This window comes from Musa acuminata, chromosome BXJ3-5 (genome assembly GCF_036884655.1).
Source record: "Musa acuminata AAA Group cultivar baxijiao chromosome BXJ3-5, Cavendish_Baxijiao_AAA, whole genome shotgun sequence".
Classification (NCBI taxonomy): Eukaryota; Viridiplantae; Streptophyta; class Magnoliopsida; order Zingiberales; family Musaceae; genus Musa; species Musa acuminata.
In genome coordinates, this window is record NC_088353.1 from 3,093,312 (window position 1) to 3,113,746 (window position 20,435).

Below are 20,435 nucleotides of genomic sequence, written 5' to 3' on the forward strand. Positions count from 1 at the left end.
ATTTATCATGGATTCAAGTACCATACAACCATCCATTTAGATTAAAGAACACCAAATTTACTAATAAGAAAACAAATAATAAAAATAAGCTCTTGAAAACAATCAAATATTATCATCTTTTTCATCTCAAACTGATCTACAACCCCAAGTTCTTATTGTACGGAGATTCTTCGACCCATAACTAACATTCATATATCCACAAAGTGAGGGAGAAGAAACTCATAGAAAGAGGCTTATCTACGGAAGAGAATGAGAATCCAATAGAGGGAGAAGGAAAGGGTGCATTCCGCAACATGATTTCCTCTATTTCTTATCTCGAGACTTATCGAAAATATAAAAGATAAATTCATGCAAAAGTCATAATTTTATATGTATCTCCATTTTATCATATTTCTCATGATATTCTCGATAAGATAAGAATAGCTTTTGTCCTTTTTGATGAATTAATCTATTGAATGAATCAATCCATTGATTTAGATCGGAGCATCTTATCCGAACGATGAATCGATCAAGTTCCTCAATTATAATATTTTTTAACCAAAGTATTTTTTTAATACACTGATAGTATTTTAGTAGAAGAATTAAAAAAAAAACTACAATCCACATGAAGGTCTCTGTATTTGGTTATTTTTATATTTTATCTTATTATTATTATTCTTAAATGATATATATTTTAAACCTACTTTTATATATTAACCAGTTTCTATTGGGTCTTAATTTCATTTGCCTTTATTTTGATAAATATGTAATATATATATATATATATATATATATATATATAATATTTTCCTTAAGAAAGAGGATATTTTCCCAATGATAATATACTGATAGCAAACTTTTAAGTAGCCTCTCGACAGAAAAGCAAAAGTTATTGGCACCCGTTTTCTCCTGCCCACGTTTACCCGAAAACTGTGAGTATTTGCGGGTCCCGCACGTGTTATGAATCCAGAGGACGGCACGGGGGCAGGTACGATTTATACGGGTAGGCAAAGGTATTTCCGCCCCCGCCCCCTCGTCGTCTCATGTTTCTTCTCTTTATCTTTTCGGTCCCTCCTCTCCTCACCTCTCCTATCTCTCTAGTATTCCTCTCTTGAGCGAATTCGCTTTCGCATCCTTCGTCTTTCGCTGCGGGTTTCTACCCCCTCGTTTCTCTTTTTCGTATCGAAGACGAGGTAACAAGAACAAGCTTTTTCGTCTTCCGATGAGATCGCCGTGAATCGATAACCGCGTTTTCTTTCTTTTTGGATCTTGTTATCATGTGGACCTGGATGTCGTGTGGAACGAGTCATATTTTGGGTAGTTGTTTTCACTTGCATTTTTGGGTAGCTAGGTTTGGACGACCTCTGCAGTTCTTTTGCCAACCCGACTCCTCGACCACTAATGCTTCTTGGTTTCTCATGTGGATTTCGTACGAGCCGTACCACTACGGAACAATGACGGGGGATCAAATGATGGATTGTTCGTCTTATAATTTATCGGGAAAAAGAAATTCCTTTTTGATTTTTTTTGGGATTTCTCTTTTTTCGGATTTGATCGAATCCAAATTTGGTAAAAGAAGCATTTTTTTCTTTTCAGATTCTTTGGCTTCAAAGATTCTTCTCGCATGACACACTAACTGGTTGTACTGTTAAAAGGTACCTAATATTCTTTAATTTATCGGGCGTGAGATTTCTGTTGGTTTGCTGTTGTAGTTGAATTGCTCCTCAACGTTTAGCGTGGCTTGTTTTTAGCTTTTGCCCTTTTCGCTATTGGTTTCAGATATCAGCTTGGAGAGTTTTATGTTACTAGCGGTCTCCAAGATCATAAGAAGTTCTATTTATAACTACCCTTCTGTAGATTATGAAACTGGGATTAGTGAACTGAAAGAATTTGAATATTTGGGTGATTATTAAGTGGGCAATTTTATTGAAATAAGATCAACAATGTTGATTAATATTTACATATAAGCAATTTGAGTTTTAGAGCTTAGCTTTAACCATATCTGTCTGTTTTTGTTATGAAATCTGCTTTACAAATGCACTATATAGGACACATTATTGATTCACAAATGTACAACTTGAGTTCTTTTTTGTTTAATGCACTTTAAACCTAACCAGTTTTAACCATCCAAGTAGTTAAAATTTTAGTGTGTTTTATTTGGAAAATGCTGTTATTGGTCAAAACTTTCAAGAGTATGCTGACAACACCAACATGATGAAAATTTTCGTTAAAGAATAATATCAGTTTTCTCAAATCAGCATTTGATTTGACTGGTTGGCAGCTGAAAGTGAGGAAGCATGAATCATCTCTGTGATTTTTGTGGGGAACAAAGATCTATCATCTACTGCAGATCTGATGCTGCTTCTTTGTGCTTGTCATGCGACCGCAATGTCCACTCTGCAAATGCACTTTCTCGGCGCCACTTGCGCACTCTTTTGTGTGACAGATGCAGTGCACAACCAGCTGTTATTAGGTGCATTGAAGAAAGTGTTTCACTTTGTAAAAATTGTGATTGGAATAGTCATGATGGATCAGGCGTCGCTTCAGGGCACAAAAGGCAGACAATAAACTGCTATTCAGGCTGCCCATCAGCAGCAGAGCTTTCAAGAATTTGGCCCTTTTTTCAGGAGTTCCCTCCTGTAGCTGAGCCTGACTGTGAAAAGGGTTTAGGCTTGATGACCATCAGTGAGAACAACATTAGTAACTGCTGGGGACGTCCAGAAAGCAACAGTACCTTGGGTATTTCCAGTGTAGGCAAGATGAAAGATCCAATAGTTGTAGATAAGCTCAATCCCCTGACTGGATCTTCACGGCCTGCAATATGTCCTTTGCCCTCTACTGCTGATCAGACAGCTGGTTCAGTGGATTCAACTATACCTAAGGTGCATCTGACATTTGAAATTAGATTTAACTGGCTCCAAATTATCGAATATACTGATGATTGTTTCTGTTGACAAAAATCTGTTATACTATCTACTATGAAATGCAATTCTGCCATTCAAGATGCTTTCCCCCACTTCAAACCTGATACTAACAATCAGCTAGCATGTTATATTCCAGAATTGCTTGTTGCCACCAAAGGTTTGCAGCTGTTACTTGCATTAACAATTAGTCTGCATGATATAACATACATTTAAGGGTACCCTTTCTCTGGATCCATAAATTATCAATCTATCAGATTGTCACCCCCTCAGCATTTTATAACCTTGTGTTGCACCTCCTCTGTCTCTGTGACACTGACAAATGATCTCTTTTAGGTATTCCCTTGACACCAAAAATACTTTTAAACTATAATCTATCATTATCATTAAAGCAACTTCCCTAGTCTGGTGTCCTTGAAGTTGACTCTGCAGCTATTGCAGAAATTTCGTTTGAGCTTAATAACTTTGTAGTATATGCTTTATTAACAAATACAACCAGTTTCTAACACTTAGAATAATAACAATTTCCGATAAACTGTTTCATAACTTAGATTTTGGATGCACTGTCCGGGAGAGATAGAATGGAATTTACCCTTGAGAATTATGCTTGAATGTTTTCCAATGTTGGCTTCTTACACTGATGCCAATTGCTTATAAATTTTTAACTGATTTCAGCTAGATTGTGTTGGGACTAAAGATTTTGAATTCAGCAAAGATGATTTCTGTGAGGATTTCAATGTGAATGATGTCGACATGACATTTCAAAGCTATGAACAACTTTTTGGTGTGTCTCATAACCAAATAAATCATATTTTTGATGATGATGATGGCATAGATAGTTTTTTTGATTTGAGGGAAACTTCTGCTGCCAATTCGAACCACCAGGATGAATTTTTTGGAGAGGTACATCTTGCTGCTTGCTCTTCTGCACTTTTGTCTCTAATTTTTTATCAGCAACCACAAACTTCTTTTATTGTTTGTATTTCCTTTTCAAAATCAAGCACTAGCTCATCAGATTCTATTGTCATCACTTATTCAATATCAGCACTTTAGCTTCTCTGTTGTTTGCAAGCTTAGATTTATGCATTAACTAGTGTTGTGCATCCTGCACTGCATAATATTTTTGGTTCAACTTTCTGTCGAGTAGGGAAGAAGAGATGGTTTTAAGCAGATTCTTTCTTTCATCATGGTAGTGTCCTCTGTAGTTATTGCTGCAAAGATTGCCGGATAAAAGTGAAAAAAAAAGAGGCAACAATGCTCTAGAACAGATGAGTTTGTGAGAATCCTTAACTAACTGCTTTGTAGATATGAAAGTTAAAAGGGGATGACATTAAACATTTGTGTTTCTTTCTTTTCATGTCTGCTGCAACCATGCCAGTAAATGACATGATGTTGCTTTATCAACATATTCACTACAATTGACTGGTAGAATAGCAAGTATGTCTTGATTCATTCTGGTACTCACTGAATACAAGTACATCTTGATTCAGTATCATTTATTCTTTATGTTCTCACTGTTCCAGTGTAATTTTGAACTGCGTTATCTTGAGACCTGACGGCATATAGAGTTCAACCTATACGTTATGTATTTTTACCTGAATATGCCCAATATATTGCAATAGAGATTTCATGCCAGGATAGATTAACTTATCATGACCTAATTGATTGACACGCCCTGCTTGTTTCCACCCATTTCCTTATTTTAGTCAGTTTTATTGTGTTTCACAAACTGATGTATCTTTACATTAGTATTTTTCATTTAAATTTCTAGTTGTGCAACTTAAAAAGAGTCCTATATTATGAGAAGGCGGTACCATTAGAAACCTGATATTTTTCATGTGAAGTTACTTGAGTGAGGTGGGTGTTGCTCAGTGGACACTTTGGATGATAGGATATATGTGTGGCATGAAGCGGCAATCATGCACCAAAGTGACTCAATTCCTACTTTGGATAACATGATTTAAGAATGATTTGAATGTAAATACATAACTCTATTTTCTTATTAATTGTTTTAAATTGCTTGTGCCAATCTTTTATCAATCTTGTGACAATTTTCCTAGCTTTTACCCTACAGTAGTCAGAAGACCCCAGTCCCATAGCTTATGTAAAATTTTCAAAGCTAAAGAGCGTGGTACTCAGTAAAGCTGAATGCTGATTGCAACAATTATGTTCACATATTATCAGAACTTGCCTATGTTATCATAAGTTCATAACAATGCTATTCACATATATATATAACTTGCCTATGTTAACATTGACAAGCTTTGTTTCACTTTTATGGTTTTCTGTTTATTGGAAATGTTGACATCATCCTTGCCATCTTTCTCAGGCATCATCTGCTGGGCAGCCTAATCCTATGCTGGCAACACGTAGTAATGCAGTTTCTGCTGATTCGGTGATGTCAAATCGAGGAAAAAATGCAGATTCGAGACTGTTTATTTCTGCAAGCCATGCTCACTTCAGTCTATCCCTTTCATTTTCTGGTTTGACTGGTGAAAGCGGTGCCGGAGACTATCAAGATTGTGGGGGGTCATCAGTGCCTTTTAGGGGTGAACCTCCATGGTTCCCAGCGGATCCTGAGAATTCCCAATTGCCTACAGCTAGCAGGGATAGTGCTGTGATGCGTTACAAGGAAAAAAAGAAAGCACGCAAGTAAGTACTAACTATGAGAATTTCAATCAAAAGGTTGGTTATATTCTTCTCTGTGATGTGCCAACAAATGAACTGAAATCAATGCCTTACAAAATTCTGGATGGCTGGGCTTACATGATTGTGGAAAATCATTTATAGCCGCACATGGAACTTTAGTGTTTGAAACTACAATGTAGCCTAGAAGCCACAGCCATGCTTTTTAAAATTTTATACTTCTGGATGCTGCTTTTTAAGCCACAGCCATATATCGCAGGGGAAATGTTCTCATAAAGACTTAAAACAATGACGAATAATTTATACATGTTGTTATTTTGGGCATAAGTTCTGGTGATTGTGATTTGCATATCACTTTAGGTTATGAGTAATGTAAGTTCCTACAATGAAGCATAGATTGCTTGTTTATCCAGTATGCAACTTTCAAGTAAAACTTGATTTTGGAGAAACATGCCTTATGAAAGTCAAAATTAAATTATCTGGCATTTAATGTGGTCAAGTTCTGCATCCTCCTTTTGTTGAAGTTATGTCTGATGCAACATTTTGCAGCATCCAATTGAATTAAATTTTCAATGCAGATAATTGATGGATACTGGATGGAAATTGTAATTTCTTGGTTAACATATTTCACGGATATGTCCGATTAAATTCTCAGAAACATCTATCTTGCCTTCTGAACAGGTTTGAGAAAAAAATTAGGTACGCTTCTCGCAAGGCTATGGCAGATGTGAGGAGGCGTGTAAAGGGGAGGTTTGTCAAAGCTGGTGAAGCGTATGATTATGATCCACTTGCACAGACAAGAAGCTTTTAAGAGCATGGTCAATGATAAATAATTTGGGAAAATGAAAACTGACATATATCACGCTTCCCTTGCAAGTAATGTGCTTCCTTTGGGAAAACAAAAGCCATCAGGGCATGTTCTTGAAGTATGAGTTCTCCATCACCATCTTGCCCAGCAATATGATCTGGTAAAAACTGGTCTTCATATTCATTCTGATAGGCAATGGTGTGTACATATTCTACAATTTGGGTAAAGCCAGTGCATAATTTTCTATTCCGCCTCAAACTAACCGAACAGTATTTTCCTTGAACCTCAACCCCCTTACTTTGGGTTCCTTCCTTCCCATCTTCTTCCTCACTTATTGTTTCAGTATATTCTTCTGATTCTCCTCAGGACCGGTAGCCATGCTATGCATGACCTGCTGCAGCATTCTGCTCCCAGTTTAGGTTTCCAATTCAGATCTTTGGATATCTCTCTAACTTTTTTCATGTTGAATTTGTGGAGCATACTCTTGTAACTGACAGACAGTTCTTTGTATCAGTTCACATGTAAAAGAGGATCATTTATGTAATAAGATTCTTGGAGAGTCTGTAAAATTGGTTTGTGTGCCAGTGACTGTAGAAACATAATATAATTGTCACACTATTCATATCTGTTTAAAACTTTGAAGCCCTATAACTTGGGTTGTACAGCTCTAATGTCTCTCAAAAAGTGCTGTGGTATTGAATGAATTCTGCCCAAAAGACACACTTTCCTTTTGTTTGCGATTTTGTCTGGCGATATTTCATTCTCATTATTTTCTTATGAACTTTTATTCTTTCATATATGTGTTTCTATGTATATGGATTACAAGATGCACATACATGAGACATGCTCACAAGGTGTTCTATTGAATCCTGTCCTATGAGAGGGAACCCTTATAAATGCTAATTCTTTTTCATGTTGAATATTATCTCCTTTTTAATACATGATTCTGCTTGTATGATTGCACTATCAGTAATGTGTTTGCATGCGCTTTTGATCTCAATGAAGAAATTTATTTTTTTGTTACATATGCAAGTATGTATGGATTTTAGTAATATGTATAATGATGGTGTGGTATATAACTGACAAAAGTCAAATGACCACAATGAACCATGGATAAGCTTTGGAGGTATCATATCATATGATTTATATCTAAGACACTTGCTTATTTTATATTCCTCTGATCAATTTAGAGACACCACAACATACAATTTATGTCTAAAACACATGCTTACTTTATATTCCTCAGTTTTGTCTATGGAGTGACATCAAATGCAATCTTTTACCAGCCACTGCCTAGAATTAATTCTCTCAATTTGGCCAGCCTAGTAATTAAGTCTACAATTGTCACACAAAAATTGACACAAATAGAACTCATGTTCCTTTTAATGTGTCCACACTGACCAATTTTTGGCTTTATAGGACAACAAATGAGTAGATTGGCAAAAATGAACACAAACATTCCAACTAATGAAGCAAACAAGAATCACTGAAATGGGAGCAATTCCCAATAAAAAAAATCTTTTTTATTAATTTATTTTCATTTTTAATGTATTAAGGTCCTCCTCAAACACCTTTTGTCCTTTGTTATTTCACAAAGAAACTATTCAGTGGGTATAAAAAAATATCAATAATTATAAAGAAGGCTTTTGCCAATAAATAAAAACATAAATTGAGTTTTTTTACTGCTTATCCTTTCAATTTTTGAAAATAGTATATTCATCCCTCCATATTCTAATATTGCACATATATTATATTCCTGTAGAAATATATTTAAATCTTACATATATGTATGTTTCTTCCATTAATTTCCAATCAATAAACTCAAATTAACTATAAAAAATTAAATATCTAAAATTATTTTTATTACTTTTACAAATTATTTTACTTTTTATCCCTCCTGCTATTCAATTATTTTATTACTTTCACTTTTGATGGAAAGAACTAGGAGAAATGTTCTTCTACTTTTATAACCACATTGAGCTGGAAATAGCCATCAAATGTGTCTGGACACTTCTTACCTCAGACATCATGTGTCTTCAGCAAGTGAAAGCATGTCACTTGGATGCTTGACCCAAGCACAGCACACAGTGCTGTATCCCTGAAGTCATGTCACTCCTAATAATCACAATGAAGCTAATTTTTGCATTACTTTTGTTGGCAGCTTGGTTGTGGGTATGTATGAAACTTGTTTATGCAATCCATTTGGTTGAAAATATTGAATGTGAAATAATTGCTGGTCCCCTTCACCTCATCTGTTCATGTTTTTGAAGAGCCTGAACACCAGGCCATGCTGGATGCATGAAAGTACAACTGCACAAGGGCTATAAAGGGCATCATGTTTTGTTCTGTGGAGGCATCGGGGCAGGGCCAGATTAGCACAGTATCTGCAGAGGACCCTCATCTTGGCTGCAACCAGCAAAAGTTTTGACTGATGCCAACAGTTTTTGGAGATCTTATTCAGATTAAAGTCTTTTCTTCTGTAAACCTGGCTGTTATTCTGTGTCAAGATGGGCAACACGGCTACTTCTTCCATTAATAATAGCTTCTGAGGCTTATCATGGTTAAATCACATAAGATCACAATATTTAAAGCCTCTACAGTGTCATATGTTTGATGAACATTTTGGATTGTTGACACTACCTTCACAATGCATGTGTGCTTTTGGAAGAACATGCAATGATTCCTGTATTAATATTCTATTTTTCCCTTCACTCGTTATGGAACAGAAGCCCATTCTTTCAGACTGCTGGGTTGTCTGTGATGATGTATTTGCATCCACATGTCAATTCCTGTTGCACTTGCTGTATGTTAGAACTTACATTTAAATCACTACTTGGTTCTAGCAAATGAAATTTTCACTTTTTTTTTTGGGGGGAGTGTTTTCTTGGAGCCTGGATCTCAATTTCAAATCATAATTCTAGCATTTGTTTGAGGTCCAGACTGTCAAGTTTATATCCTACAATTCTACAGTGAATTGTTTCATATGCACTAATCTTGGCACTATTGTCTTGGGATATATTGCCAGCTTTTATCATTATCACTATCTGTTTAGTTTATTCTCATTGAGTTTATTCTCTATGATGATCTCTGTTTCAAAGAACTTCAGGGTGGGTTTATGTAGGATTCAGGCAATCTTAATTTCCCATAAATTGTGTTTTCTTCTGTTGGGAGGCTGTCATTCTAGTTTGTTTTTTCTCTGAATTGTTCAGTATTGCTGTTTTTATCAGCCAGCATCAAAATCCTAAACCTTAATCTGGAAAGTTTGACTAATGTGCAATCTCTGTTGGCCATGAAATCTTCAGGCATATTGTTGTGCATAGATAAACTAGACTTTGTTTTTGGTCCTTTCTAAAACCGTGACAGTCTCTTATTATTAATGGACAAGATATTTCAGATCATAGATTTTGCAGAATTGTGTGATTGCAAGATTTCATCTCACAAAATGCAACTTATTCTAAGATGCCTATGTTGACAAGTTTGAATTAGTTCCCTGCAGGAGGAAGAGAAACAGGTTTTGATGATGGCACTGCCTTGGAGCTTCTGCACTGCTGAGGAGGAGAGTCAAGAGATGCTCAACAACAGTAATAAATCTCCCTATGTTTTGAGGTACAATCCTCTATGCAATAGGATACATTGGATTTTGTTTGTTGTGTAAACCAATGGATTATAATAATGCTGGATCCATGTTATTGACCAATGCAGGCTTTACTTGTATCGAAGACATTGTTGGAGACAAACATGGAATCTTGTAGCCCTTTTTTATTGTGGCTAAATACTGTACCCAAGGAGATGATGATTGCTAGAGAATGCCTCCTAATGGCCTGCCGTTGACCTAATACCACCTTAAAAGATGCACCTCCACAAGAATAGTGTGGCTGATAGAGCATGAAGTCAGTCAGATGGAAGTTGTTCCTATTGGAATTAGTGGACACATACTTAATAATGTCCTCATTGTAATAATAAACCTTTAGTGAAGCTAAAAAAACAGAGTATGCTAGCAAAGGATATTTTGGGGCTTATATTTTTGTGGATATAAGCTTATATATATATATATATATATATATATATATATATATATATATAGTTTTTGTTGAAGTTATACACCACCAAACAAAGATAATTTTGACATTATAGTTGAAGAGGCAAGCAGGTCTCCCATAGATATCCAAACAGTGTCCTAACACTGCAGATGAATGTAAGCAAATCCACTGTTGGATTATTGCTTGGGCAGCTGTCAGATTGGAACCCTTTTGAATCTTGTTGCTGCATCTCTCTCCAAAGTTCAAACTTATCTTCATCCTTCTCTCTCTCTCTCCAGTGCCATATATGCTTCTGTTATTGTCATTTCTTTAAGAAATAGCTTACTGATGATTTTTTGTTGCCAAAAATACTTCTTCTCTTGTTGCTGAAACCTAGCTTTCATATATTAAACAGCTTTCTTTTCTGACAATAGTTACTACTGGAAAGAGCTCTCTTTCTCTATCTCTCTCTCTCCAGTTAATAATATGCTTCTGTCATTGTCATTTCTTTACGAAATAGCTTACTGATGAACTTTTGTTGCCATAAATACTTCTTTTGTCGCTGAAAACTAGCTTTCAGATTTTAAACAGCTTTCTATTCTGAAAATAGCTACTACTGGAAAGAGAGCTCTCTCTTTCTCTCTCTCTCTCTCTCTCTCTCTCTCTCTCTCTCTCTCTCTCTCTCTCACCAGTGCATTCATTATATGCTTCTGTCATTGTCATTTCTTTAAGAAATAGCTTACTGATGAACTTTCGTTGCCAAAAATACTTCTTCTTTTGTCGCTGAAAACTAGCTTTCAGATATTAAGCAGCTTTCTTTTCTGAAAATAGCTACTACTGGAAAAGAGAGTGAGCTTTTGTTGCCAAAACACTTGGTGACAATTTCACAGTTTTGTTGTCAATTCATTAAGAAATATCTGCAAATACCTTTTTTTTTTCTTCTAATTTTTGTTGCGAAAGATTCATTTTGTGCTGCCGACAGAAAGGCATCAGAAGTAAGGTGCAAAATATTTTCTTTGTTGCTAAAAGCACATTCATTGCTTAGTAAGAGATTTCAGGAACCAAATAGCTTTCATCTCCAAAACACTTCAGTGGCGATTTTTTATTGTCAAACGGCTGCAGAATACATTTTTTTATTGCTAAAAGAAGACACTTTTTTTTGTTGGCATTTCGTGCGCTTTATATATAGCAGAAGAAAACGCTATGCAAAATGGTGAATTATGCTATGGAATATAGAAGTTCTGCAGTTGCTATATATATGGGGAGAAAAAGAGAGAAACAAACAACAATTAAGGAAACAGAAGAACACTTCCATTTCATGTTGCAGAAGCTGGAGGAGATCCGTAACAGGTGAAAGAAGAAGAAGAAGAAGAAGAAGCCATGTTATCGCAAATGTCAAACGAGAGGAACACCACCAAGCTTTGCAGGACTGCGGCATCATAAATCAAAATTTAATGGCTGTCGGGTGGGCAGCACCCACCGCCTCCCACAGCGTTCAAGCAATCAACCAGCACTGGTGAGCAGAGTAATCCTAATCGGTCGATGATGTTATGTTCTTTAAATCACGCAAAGGAAGCTATTTTTTGATCGTTATGCGTACTAGTGAATCACCAAAACATAATTTATTAGTCATTTACTCATAATTAATCTGAAACAGAGGGCTTGCAAAAGACCAGAAAGAATGGAGTAGGCACTGAGCTTGTCGTTGGATTCTGCTATTTAGGTGGCCCACCTCACCTCCGACAGATCTGGCCAGATGGGATCTAATCATCAGATCTGTGAGAGACCACATCACCCGTGAAATCTTCTATTTTGGTGGTGATTCAGTCCAACTGGGATGGTTTTCTCCTCTCTGGATAGGTTGGGTGCTAACGAGAGTCAATGAGCAGTCGATGTAGAGAGCTGTAACTGTGCCACATTAAAAGGAATCCCATCGATCGAGAGAGAGAGAGAGAGAGAGAGAGAGAGAGAGGGACCAATCTATGGGAAGTGCAGACTTGAAGTAGGGCGATTGAGTGGCGCACTGTAGACAAGACGAGGAAAAAATGGACTAATTGGATGATGAAAAGAAAGAAAAGAAAGCTTAACTTTAGCTGTCACCGTTCTCTTCTTTCCATGCACTTTTGGACTCACACCACACATCCAAAAACCTTTCTGAAACTGCCCCATTTCTAATGCTCTTCGCTTCTTCGGCAAATCACCATTACCCTGTTTCCATTCCTCACCAGCTCTCAGTCTCTTCATTTGCCGAGGCCAGGAAGTGGTAGCTATCTCACTGCCTGCCAATCTGAAGGCCTAAAGTTGTGGGCTTGGCGCAAGGTGTGGTTTTGGCCTCTCTCGCACTCGGTTCTTCTTTGGTCTCTTGCGTCTCCCGTCGGTTTCAGCGCCTTCTCCTCGTCGGTTTTGGATTTGGGTTTCAGATATATTCTTTGTGCTCCGTTGTTAATGATCGGGAAATTGCACTGGAAACAGCACTCTCTTGCTGTTGGTTTCCCGCTGATAAACCCCTTTTCTGGTTATTCCGGGGTTTCGAAATCTCTCGTTGTGTAAAGATCGCATTTTTTTTGTGGCTGGCCTGATCAGTAGTGTTCATGATCCTTGATTTCCTTATTTTGTTCCTTCTTCTTTTGCATTACTGGATTTTTTGGGTCTTTATTGAGGTGCTGGCGCCCTAATCCGAGCAGCATCTGGTCCTTCGTCAAAAACAACAAAAAAAATCCTTATCCTTGTTTTGAGGTCGAATGTGATCGACGGTCCTCTCCGTTGTGGAATATTTGTGCCTCGATCTTTCCCCGTAGGTGCATTATCTACACTTTTTTTTGCATTCAGATGCATCACATTATGATATCCAAAGCCTCTGTTTATGTACATCGTAGTGTATTAAAATGCATAGCTCTTGTTCAATCTGCTTGTGGATCTTGATGCATCCTCACATCGCTGAAGGATTGGATATGGATGATGTCGCTGCTCTACTCTTAATTGCCCTGATTTGAACTTTCCATTTGTTTGATGATCTTGCTATGCTATATGTTCTACAACGGGTTTCCTTTTGAGTTTTTTCTTGTGAATTATGTCTTTCGAGTCCCTAATTTGTGACGGCAGTCGCTTAATTCATGCTGTGCATCTTTTTGTGCAGTGCACATATTTCCACCTTGAAACAACTGATCAGATACTCCCATGGCTATCAATGCAGCAAATCTCTGTATAAATTTTGGTTCATAGGAGAGTGTTTCTTGATTGTTTTGATAAACCGACCGTGTTTTATGTGTTGTCAGAGAAACATTTGATTCTTTGTTTGAATGTTGCAAATCTTGGTTCATTTGATAAGCAACTTATTGATCACATTCCTCTCTTACATGAACAAGTGTTGCGTATAGATCAATGGCTTCGAGGACAATCTTGCAAACCAGCCCCGAGCACCAACCTGAAGCACCTGGAAGTCGTAAAATAGAACCAAATGTCTGTAAACCTTCACAAAGTTTGAAGCCGAGCAAATCAGATTCTGCTACAGCCATAAAAGTGGTAGCTGTGGATCAGACTGAGTCTAAGTGTGCTGTGAATGATGACAAAGAAGATAAAAAATTGACACATCATCAGAAGGGATCTTTTGACACTTCGAAAAACAAAGTTCATACAAAGGCCATCATTTCTTCTGAAACTAGTGATACACTTCCCTCAGATAGTCAGAAACAACCAATGCAACAAGGACTCTCCACAGAAGTCAATAAGACTACGGTGGTTGTCTATGTTAATGGAGATCAAGGAAAGAACTCTGAACAGAGTGGAAATGATATTATTGTATCCACTAAAGTTAGTGACGGAACCAGCAGTCTGACAGCTGACTTTGTTGACAGCGGGAAAAGCAGCATGTGCAGACCTAGTACAAACAGCGACATCAGTGATGAGAGCTCATGTAGCAGCTTGAGTAGCAGCATAACAAAGCCTCATAAAACAAATGATTCAAGATGGGAAGCCATAAAGATGATCCGCTCACGAGATGGGGTTCTGGGTTTAAGCCATTTTAGGTTGTTAAAAAAATTAGGCTGTGGTGATATTGGTAGCGTGTATCTGTCAGAGTTGAGTGGGACAAAAAGTTTTTTTGCAATGAAGCTCATGGATAAGGGTTCACTGGCTAGTCGTAAGAAACTTCTTAGAGCTCAGACAGAGAGGGAGATATTACAATCTCTGGATCATCCATTTCTTCCAACACTTTATACGCACTTTGAAACGGATAAATTCTCATGTTTGGTGATGGAGTTCTGCCCAGGAGGGGATTTGCACACACTTCGTCAGAGGCAGCCCGGGAAACATTTTTCAGAACAAGCTGTGAAGTACATTCTACACTTCAATTTCTTATTATACTTGGGGTTACTGTTTTCATAATATAAATTAGGTTTATTTGATCTATTTTGGTCCATCACCTGCTTCCGATAGGTTTGAAGTCCTTTTGAATTGATCTGTTTTGGTCAGCCAATGCATGTGAATCAAGTTTGTGTATGTCGACACTGCTGAATAATACATCTTTCTTTTAGTATCTTTATTAACTTTATGCTTTTCTTGATTCTTTCACTTTCATTTTCTTCAAAGCATTGATTCAGACACTTAAATGATTATGGAGGCAATAAGACATGTTTGTTTTAAGTTAATTTTCTATTGGTTTGAATTGAAAGGAAAATGAAGCAGAATGAGCAAAGGGCCATGAAACTGGAAATGAGAGTGCAATGAGGAAATCCATTTGCTCATCATTAGGTTATTCTCTATTAGTAAACATTTCTTTCTCGTCTTACATGGTAGGTACTAGAAGTCCATAAATTGTAGGTTGATTGATCTCTGGAGATTTCTCTAGAATTCAAACATCATACTTTGGTTGAAGCAGAATTTATGTTACATAAACAGGAGTCAAATTTGCTGAAACCATTCTCTTGGCTTTTATGTTACTCAAAAAGTGGTTTTGAGGTATCAGCTACTTTCAAGATGCAGTATTGCTGCTGTGTAGTTTATTGTATGAACAAATATTTGGAGGTTGGTCCAATCACATGCATCATATCATTATCTGTCAAAATGCTGGCTAGATTATTAGTCAACTTAAAGGTTGCTATTTTGGTTTATCCACATTGCTTGATATATCCGTAGACTAGTATTCCAAGTTCTTATTGCTGAATAATTTCAGTTGACTGAATCCCAATATTTGAACTAGACCCGCAGAAGGGTTCACACCTTTTAAAGTTTAAGAATTCCGATCACATGCAGGCTGAAAAGAGTACCATGTTATGCCGATGACGTCCGTGAAACTTAATTTTGTTTTGTTATCTTTTGAAACTAATGATGACTATGAACTAGAGACCAGATACTAAATTGAGGTAGCATGATTAGTAAATAAAAACCTACTGAGCTATTTTTAATGAGTGAGGGCATCAAGATCTGTGGTGTTCTGCTCTTCACTGATCACTCTTTCTACTTAATTCTTAAAATGCAGGTTCTACGTAGCAGAGATCCTCCTGGCACTAGAATACCTACATATGCTTGGAATCATATACCGTGATCTCAAGCCAGAAAACGTGCTTGTGCGGGAGGATGGACACATCATGCTTTCTGATTTTGATCTCTCTCTTCGCTGCACAGTAAGGCCGACTTTGATCAAGTCTTCCAATCCAGATTCTGAATCATTTAGGAGGAACAATCCAACATACTGTGTCCAGCCAGCTTGTATCGAGCCATCCTGTATCCAGCCTTCTTGTGTGGCACCTACAACTTGCTTTGGTCCACGATTTTTCTCCATATCTAAAGACAGGAAATCGAAACCAGAGATTGGGAACCAGGTTCGCCCATTGCCAGAACTCATAGCAGAGCCCACAGATGCCCGGTCAATGTCTTTTGTCGGTACGCATGAGTACTTGGCGCCAGAGATCATCAAGGGTGAGGGCCATGGAAGTGCCGTCGACTGGTGGACTTTTGGCATCTTCATGTACGAGCTTTTGTTTGGGAAGACCCCATTCAAGGGATCAGGTAACAGGGCCACACTGTTCAATGTCGTCGGGCAACCATTGCGCTTCCCAGAGTCCCCGACCGTGAGCTTCGCTGCCAGAGAACTGATAAGGGGACTGCTCGTGAAAGAGCCTCAGCATCGGTTTGCATATAAACGCGGGGCCTCAGAGATCAAACAGCATCCTTTTTTTGAGGGAGTTAACTGGGCACTGATACGTTGTGCAAGTCCGCCCGAGATCCCAAAATCCATTGACATTGAGCGGTTGTCCAAACCGACAGTATCGACGGGTGAAAAAGTTGCAGCTACCGCTAATCAGAAATGTTCTGACAACTATCTAGAATTTGATTTCTTCTAGTGATTCATCTCCATTGGAGCAATCTGCTGAAGTGCTAGAATCTCATGGTGTTACTAAAGGTGTCAGGATTGCAATTTTGTTATAACTTGTCAAAATTCCGTTAAGCCGAAAGCTGCACCACAGTTTTTCCAAATGTATTATCGATTAATCAAATGGATGCTGAAGTATCTTCTCCTTTTTGTTGATCAAGAGAAGATGTTTTCTTAATCATCTTAGAAATGAACAAGACTTTCTTTCTCCCATGCTAGATATTCGCAGAATCTATATCATTCTTGTGGAGACAAAAACTCATGATGATGATCCTTTTCTTTGACAAATGATATTGCTAAAACTTATTGAAGGATTATTATTATCACACACAATTTACTATATAGAACAATCTCATGTTCCACCCTATCATGACAAATGATAGCAGGCAGAAAGTAATCATAGATCACAATAATTTTACTGGTATGCATCTACAGTCTGCTGTGTCCTTGGTCTTCTTGTTTCTTGTCTCACCATCTGTGTTCTTATCACTGTGAGGGTTATCTGAAGCTGGGGAAGATGACACGGATTGATCAGGAGCTGAGACTTGTCTTCCAGCACATATGATCTTGACCTCACAACATGCAGGTGCCTTCTGCTGTATTTGTACTGCTTTACAGCTTCCTTTCTTCCACTTCCTGTGTGTTTGTCATATGAAAGCTTTATTTGGCATGATCATTAATCAAGTATTTATTTATTGGTGTAATTTACCTTAAGTTGGATTTAGAGGTCCCAACAATCAATCTTTTTATGTGGAGCACTGGAATAAGCTCTGTGACAGCCTTTACAATCTGATCACTCTCAATAAGGCAAGTATCAAATTGCACCTGATATTTATGTAAAATGAAGAAAAAATTAATACATATTTAGACACAGCAAGTTCACTCTTATCATCTTTCCTTGAAACTCCATAACCTAAATATCAATCATGCGATGAGAAAATTACCTCAAAAGATTGACATAGATCCAATAACTTGCGCAGCATGTTTTGTCTCTTAACTCTTTCTTGATGCATGTAGGACTCCACCTGTGCTTGGCTCACTTGCTCCTTCGGTAGCAGTCCTACTACGATGGACAATCATCCATCAGAAGACATTCGATACCCATACGGTCGATGGATGAGGACAAAACTTGCATTTTGACAACAAAAGTCTTATGATCGGCATCGAAAGAGATTGTGTTGATGTCTATCGCAGATCACAGAAATCAAGTAACCTTGATTTGGTTGGTAAGAAGTGCTACTACCCATCACACCGAAAGAGAAAGAGAAGAAGAAGGCGTCGAACCAGAAGGATCAGCAGGAGCAAGGAAGGGGGCATGGCGGACTCACATGGAGTTGGGATGTGATGGACGGGAGGGAAGACATGCACGAGGTAGACGAAGCTGGAAGGCTTGGTGGCGGCATGCATCAGCGCCCACGACAGCGCAACTATGCTCGAGCTCCCCTTCCCGACCGCCACGTAAACGTCGTCGTCGACGTCGACGACGACAGGCTTCCCCCTGCCAGGAACGATGTCGTCGATCGTCTCTCCCAGCTCCTCGATCTCCCCGCAGCTGCCGCCGCTCCTGATCGGCTGCGCCATTGGATCCACGGTGATACCGGAGCGTCACTGCATCGATCCCACCGCTGGCGAGCGCTGCAGGAGAAGGAATGGGATCAATTCATGCAGCGATTCTTATCTACTTCGACTTTTCTGTGAAGCAGCAGATCGGAGAAGATCGTGTTTGGGATGGTCAACGTAACATAATACATAAAAGTCCAAACAAGACAAGATCTTCGAGGGGGATATTTCTGTGCTAAAATACTTTGGATGTTTCTTTCTCTTCACCAAGAGCTAAACTCCTTAATCAAATGGTCCAAAGGAATCAGGTCTAATAATACATCTCAGATGCTACGTATATACCAGCAAGATACCATCAATCGAAATGTATTCATTCTATAGTCCCCAATGCATTGTTCCTATCGTACTTCTTTTGAAAGAATATACGATATATATATAGTTTTTGTCGCCCTCACTGTTTCAACGTTGTCTCATAAATAAAGAGTGTCCCACAAAGGTTTGACTTTGATATAAAGGGATGGGAAGTTCATTCTCCTTGGTTTGAAAATTGCGAACGTATCGATCAGGAAGACTTTTGTGTTTCTTGTTTGAACATTGAGTTGCCTGAAAGAGGAATATCCACTCCTCAGCGAGAGGGAATTATGGGGAATATTCTTGGAGAAATTAGTCCAAAAAGTCCAAGGTAAGAGCCTCATAGATTTGGTACTCTTTCCTAAAGTCAGTCATCAAACATTGGTTTCGATTATACATGACAGTGATCGATTGTTGGAATTAGGTGTTGAGACTATGAAGAATTGATCCATGCATTTTCAGCTATGATATAGAGTTTCATACCGATCAGCAGCTGTTGAATTGTTGTTGCCGAGATGCTGCGGCATTCATCTGCTAGGAACCCTAGTTTCCTTGCTCTGCTCCCTCCTCTCAGAGTCGATGTTGGAAAGAGTCCAATCACATGCTCATGTGGGGGAATTTTATAGTCCTGTGTTATTAGATCTGCCAACTTAGATCAGGAAGTACTCTTTAAGGTCCGATGCTTACTACTTTCCACAAAACAAAAGGGAATGGGGACCAAATGCTGCCATTCCACTGTCACACTGATGTGGTGGCAGATCGATCTGCTGAATCTTTGCACACCGACAATTGATGTAAAGGTTTCTGTTTCAGGGATCTTTGAACTGGAAAATAACCATGAGAAGGAAGGAAGGAAGGAAGGAAGGCCTAATGAACTGTCAGATATGCTTAAGATTGTACACTGCCACTTTGGGGATTTGTGCTGACACATACCCCGCAAGGCAAACAACCCACCTCGATTTCATCTCTCCCATGGTAGATTCTATTCTTCTGAAAGTGATCTTACCTACTTATGCCATCATGCTGTTCTTGAGGTGTCAATCAACTGGGAGTTTGGAGCAGAGAAGCTAGGATGGGACATGTTAGGGAAGCCATGCTTGATTCTCTTATAGGAACACCATCATCTAATCTTATTTGGTATAATAATTTATGAGGATGGGATGTGAATGATGAAGAATTAACCTAGTCTTCACCTACTAAATCCCTTGATCCAATTAGATGAGGTGCATGACTTGTGCTCCAGTGTGTTGGAGAGCAGAAGGCACCCCAACAAGTATGTCTCACAATCTTTAGCTTCATAGAATTCTGCCATTTTTTTTTTTTGCCTCTCAATACTAGAGAAATTGTAGGATGGTAATAAAGTGTACCAGGAAGAGTTAGAGAGTTGGTCAATTTTTCTGCTTTACCTTACTTAATGTCTGCCACTTCTTGTTTGCTATGTCCTAACACTAAATGTTGGATGTGAATGCATTGCAAGTGATGGGTTTTGATGCCAACTTTTACTGAGGTGGGTTGAAGACATTGTTCTTTCCTTCTCTGAGATGTCTTCCTTTTTCTTCCCTAATGGCCATGGATCAGATCGAGTATTTACCTGTATCTGGATTCAAGCTTTGTCAAATAACATCTTAAAATGCAGTAATGTAGATCTAGGTGTGACTACAAAGGGCTTTCATTAAACTTGCAAGCATTGACAATTGCTAACAGATCAAAGTATGAGGCATTTAATGACTCCAAAAGATTTGAAGAAACAATCAATAGCCTTGTAGAAGAAAGGTTCAATG

General features: G+C 38.1%; 3 protein-coding genes across 8 annotated transcripts; 2 read left to right on the plus strand and 1 right to left on the minus strand.

Annotated features, from left to right (window-relative positions):
- The first annotated feature begins 1,014 nt into the window (after positions 1–1,014).
- On the plus strand, positions 1,015–7,018 carry LOC103983906 (zinc finger protein CONSTANS-LIKE 9). Of its 4 annotated transcripts, XM_065152093.1 has the most exons (6): positions 1,023–1,172; positions 1,576–1,634; positions 2,261–2,861; positions 3,576–3,803; positions 5,230–5,552; positions 6,228–7,018. In XM_065152093.1, the coding sequence occupies exons 3-6, from the start codon at positions 2,277–2,279 to the stop codon at positions 6,355–6,357; spliced, it is 1,266 nt and encodes a 421-aa protein (XP_065008165.1). In that variant the 5' UTR covers positions 1,023–1,172; positions 1,576–1,634; positions 2,261–2,276; the 3' UTR covers positions 6,358–7,018. The 4 variants fall into 4 exon arrangements, with proteins under 4 accessions (XP_009399530.2, XP_065008164.1, XP_065008166.1 ...); XM_009401255.2 differs by lacking the exon at positions 1,576–1,634 and having other exon boundaries at positions 1,015–1,172; XM_065152092.1 differs by having other exon boundaries at positions 1,021–1,634.
- Positions 7,019–12,362: 5,344 nt separating this feature from the next.
- Positions 12,363–17,054, plus strand: LOC135638813 (serine/threonine-protein kinase D6PK-like). Of its 3 annotated transcripts, none has more exons than XM_065152250.1 (3): positions 12,363–12,692; positions 13,739–14,704; positions 15,850–17,054. In XM_065152250.1, the coding sequence occupies exons 2-3, from the start codon at positions 13,755–13,757 to the stop codon at positions 16,712–16,714; spliced, it is 1,815 nt and encodes a 604-aa protein (XP_065008322.1). In that variant the 5' UTR covers positions 12,363–12,692; positions 13,739–13,754; the 3' UTR covers positions 16,715–17,054. The 3 variants fall into 3 exon arrangements, with proteins under 3 accessions (XP_065008322.1, XP_065008321.1, XP_065008323.1); XM_065152249.1 differs by having other exon boundaries at positions 12,364–12,692; positions 13,510–14,704; XM_065152251.1 differs by having other exon boundaries at positions 12,364–12,692; positions 13,751–14,704.
- LOC103983909 (U-box domain-containing protein 35) lies at positions 17,037–20,327 on the minus strand. Its single transcript, XM_018826520.2, has 5 exons — positions 19,138–20,327; positions 18,072–18,378; positions 17,688–17,806; positions 17,453–17,568; positions 17,037–17,379 (listed from the first exon to the last, which is right to left on the minus strand). Exons 2-5 carry the CDS (start codon positions 18,322–18,324, stop codon positions 17,148–17,150), a joined length of 720 nt encoding a protein of 239 aa, XP_018682065.2. The 5' UTR covers positions 18,325–18,378; positions 19,138–20,327; the 3' UTR covers positions 17,037–17,147.
- Positions 20,328–20,435: the final 108 nt, after the last annotated feature.

Bases quoted from the DNA above. Each gene is read 5' to 3' on its own strand.
- LOC103983906 (XM_009401255.2), top strand. From the start codon at position 2,277: ATGAATCATCTCTGTGATTTTTGTGGGGAACAAAGATCTATCATCTAC. The intron at 2,862-3,575 runs GTGCATCTGACA...AACTGATTTCAG, and splicing joins TGGATTCAACTATACCTAAG to CTAGATTGTGTTGGGACTAA. The intron at 5,553-6,227 runs GTAAGTACTAAC...CCTTCTGAACAG, and splicing joins GAAAAAAAGAAAGCACGCAA to GTTTGAGAAAAAAATTAGGT.
- LOC135638813 (XM_065152250.1), top strand. From the start codon at position 13,755: ATGGCTTCGAGGACAATCTTGCAAACCAGCCCCGAGCACCAACCTGAA. The intron at 14,705-15,849 runs GTACATTCTACA...CTTAAAATGCAG, and splicing joins TTTTCAGAACAAGCTGTGAA to GTTCTACGTAGCAGAGATCC.
- LOC103983909 (XM_018826520.2), bottom strand. From the start codon at position 18,324: ATGGCGCAGCCGATCAGGAGCGGCGGCAGCTGCGGGGAGATCGAGGAG. The intron at 17,569-17,687 runs GTAATTTTCTCA...CATAAATATCAG, and splicing joins ATCTATGTCAATCTTTTGAG to GTGCAATTTGATACTTGCCT. The intron at 17,380-17,452 runs GTAAATTACACC...ACAAACACACAG, and splicing joins ACCTCTAAATCCAACTTAAG to GAAGTGGAAGAAAGGAAGCT.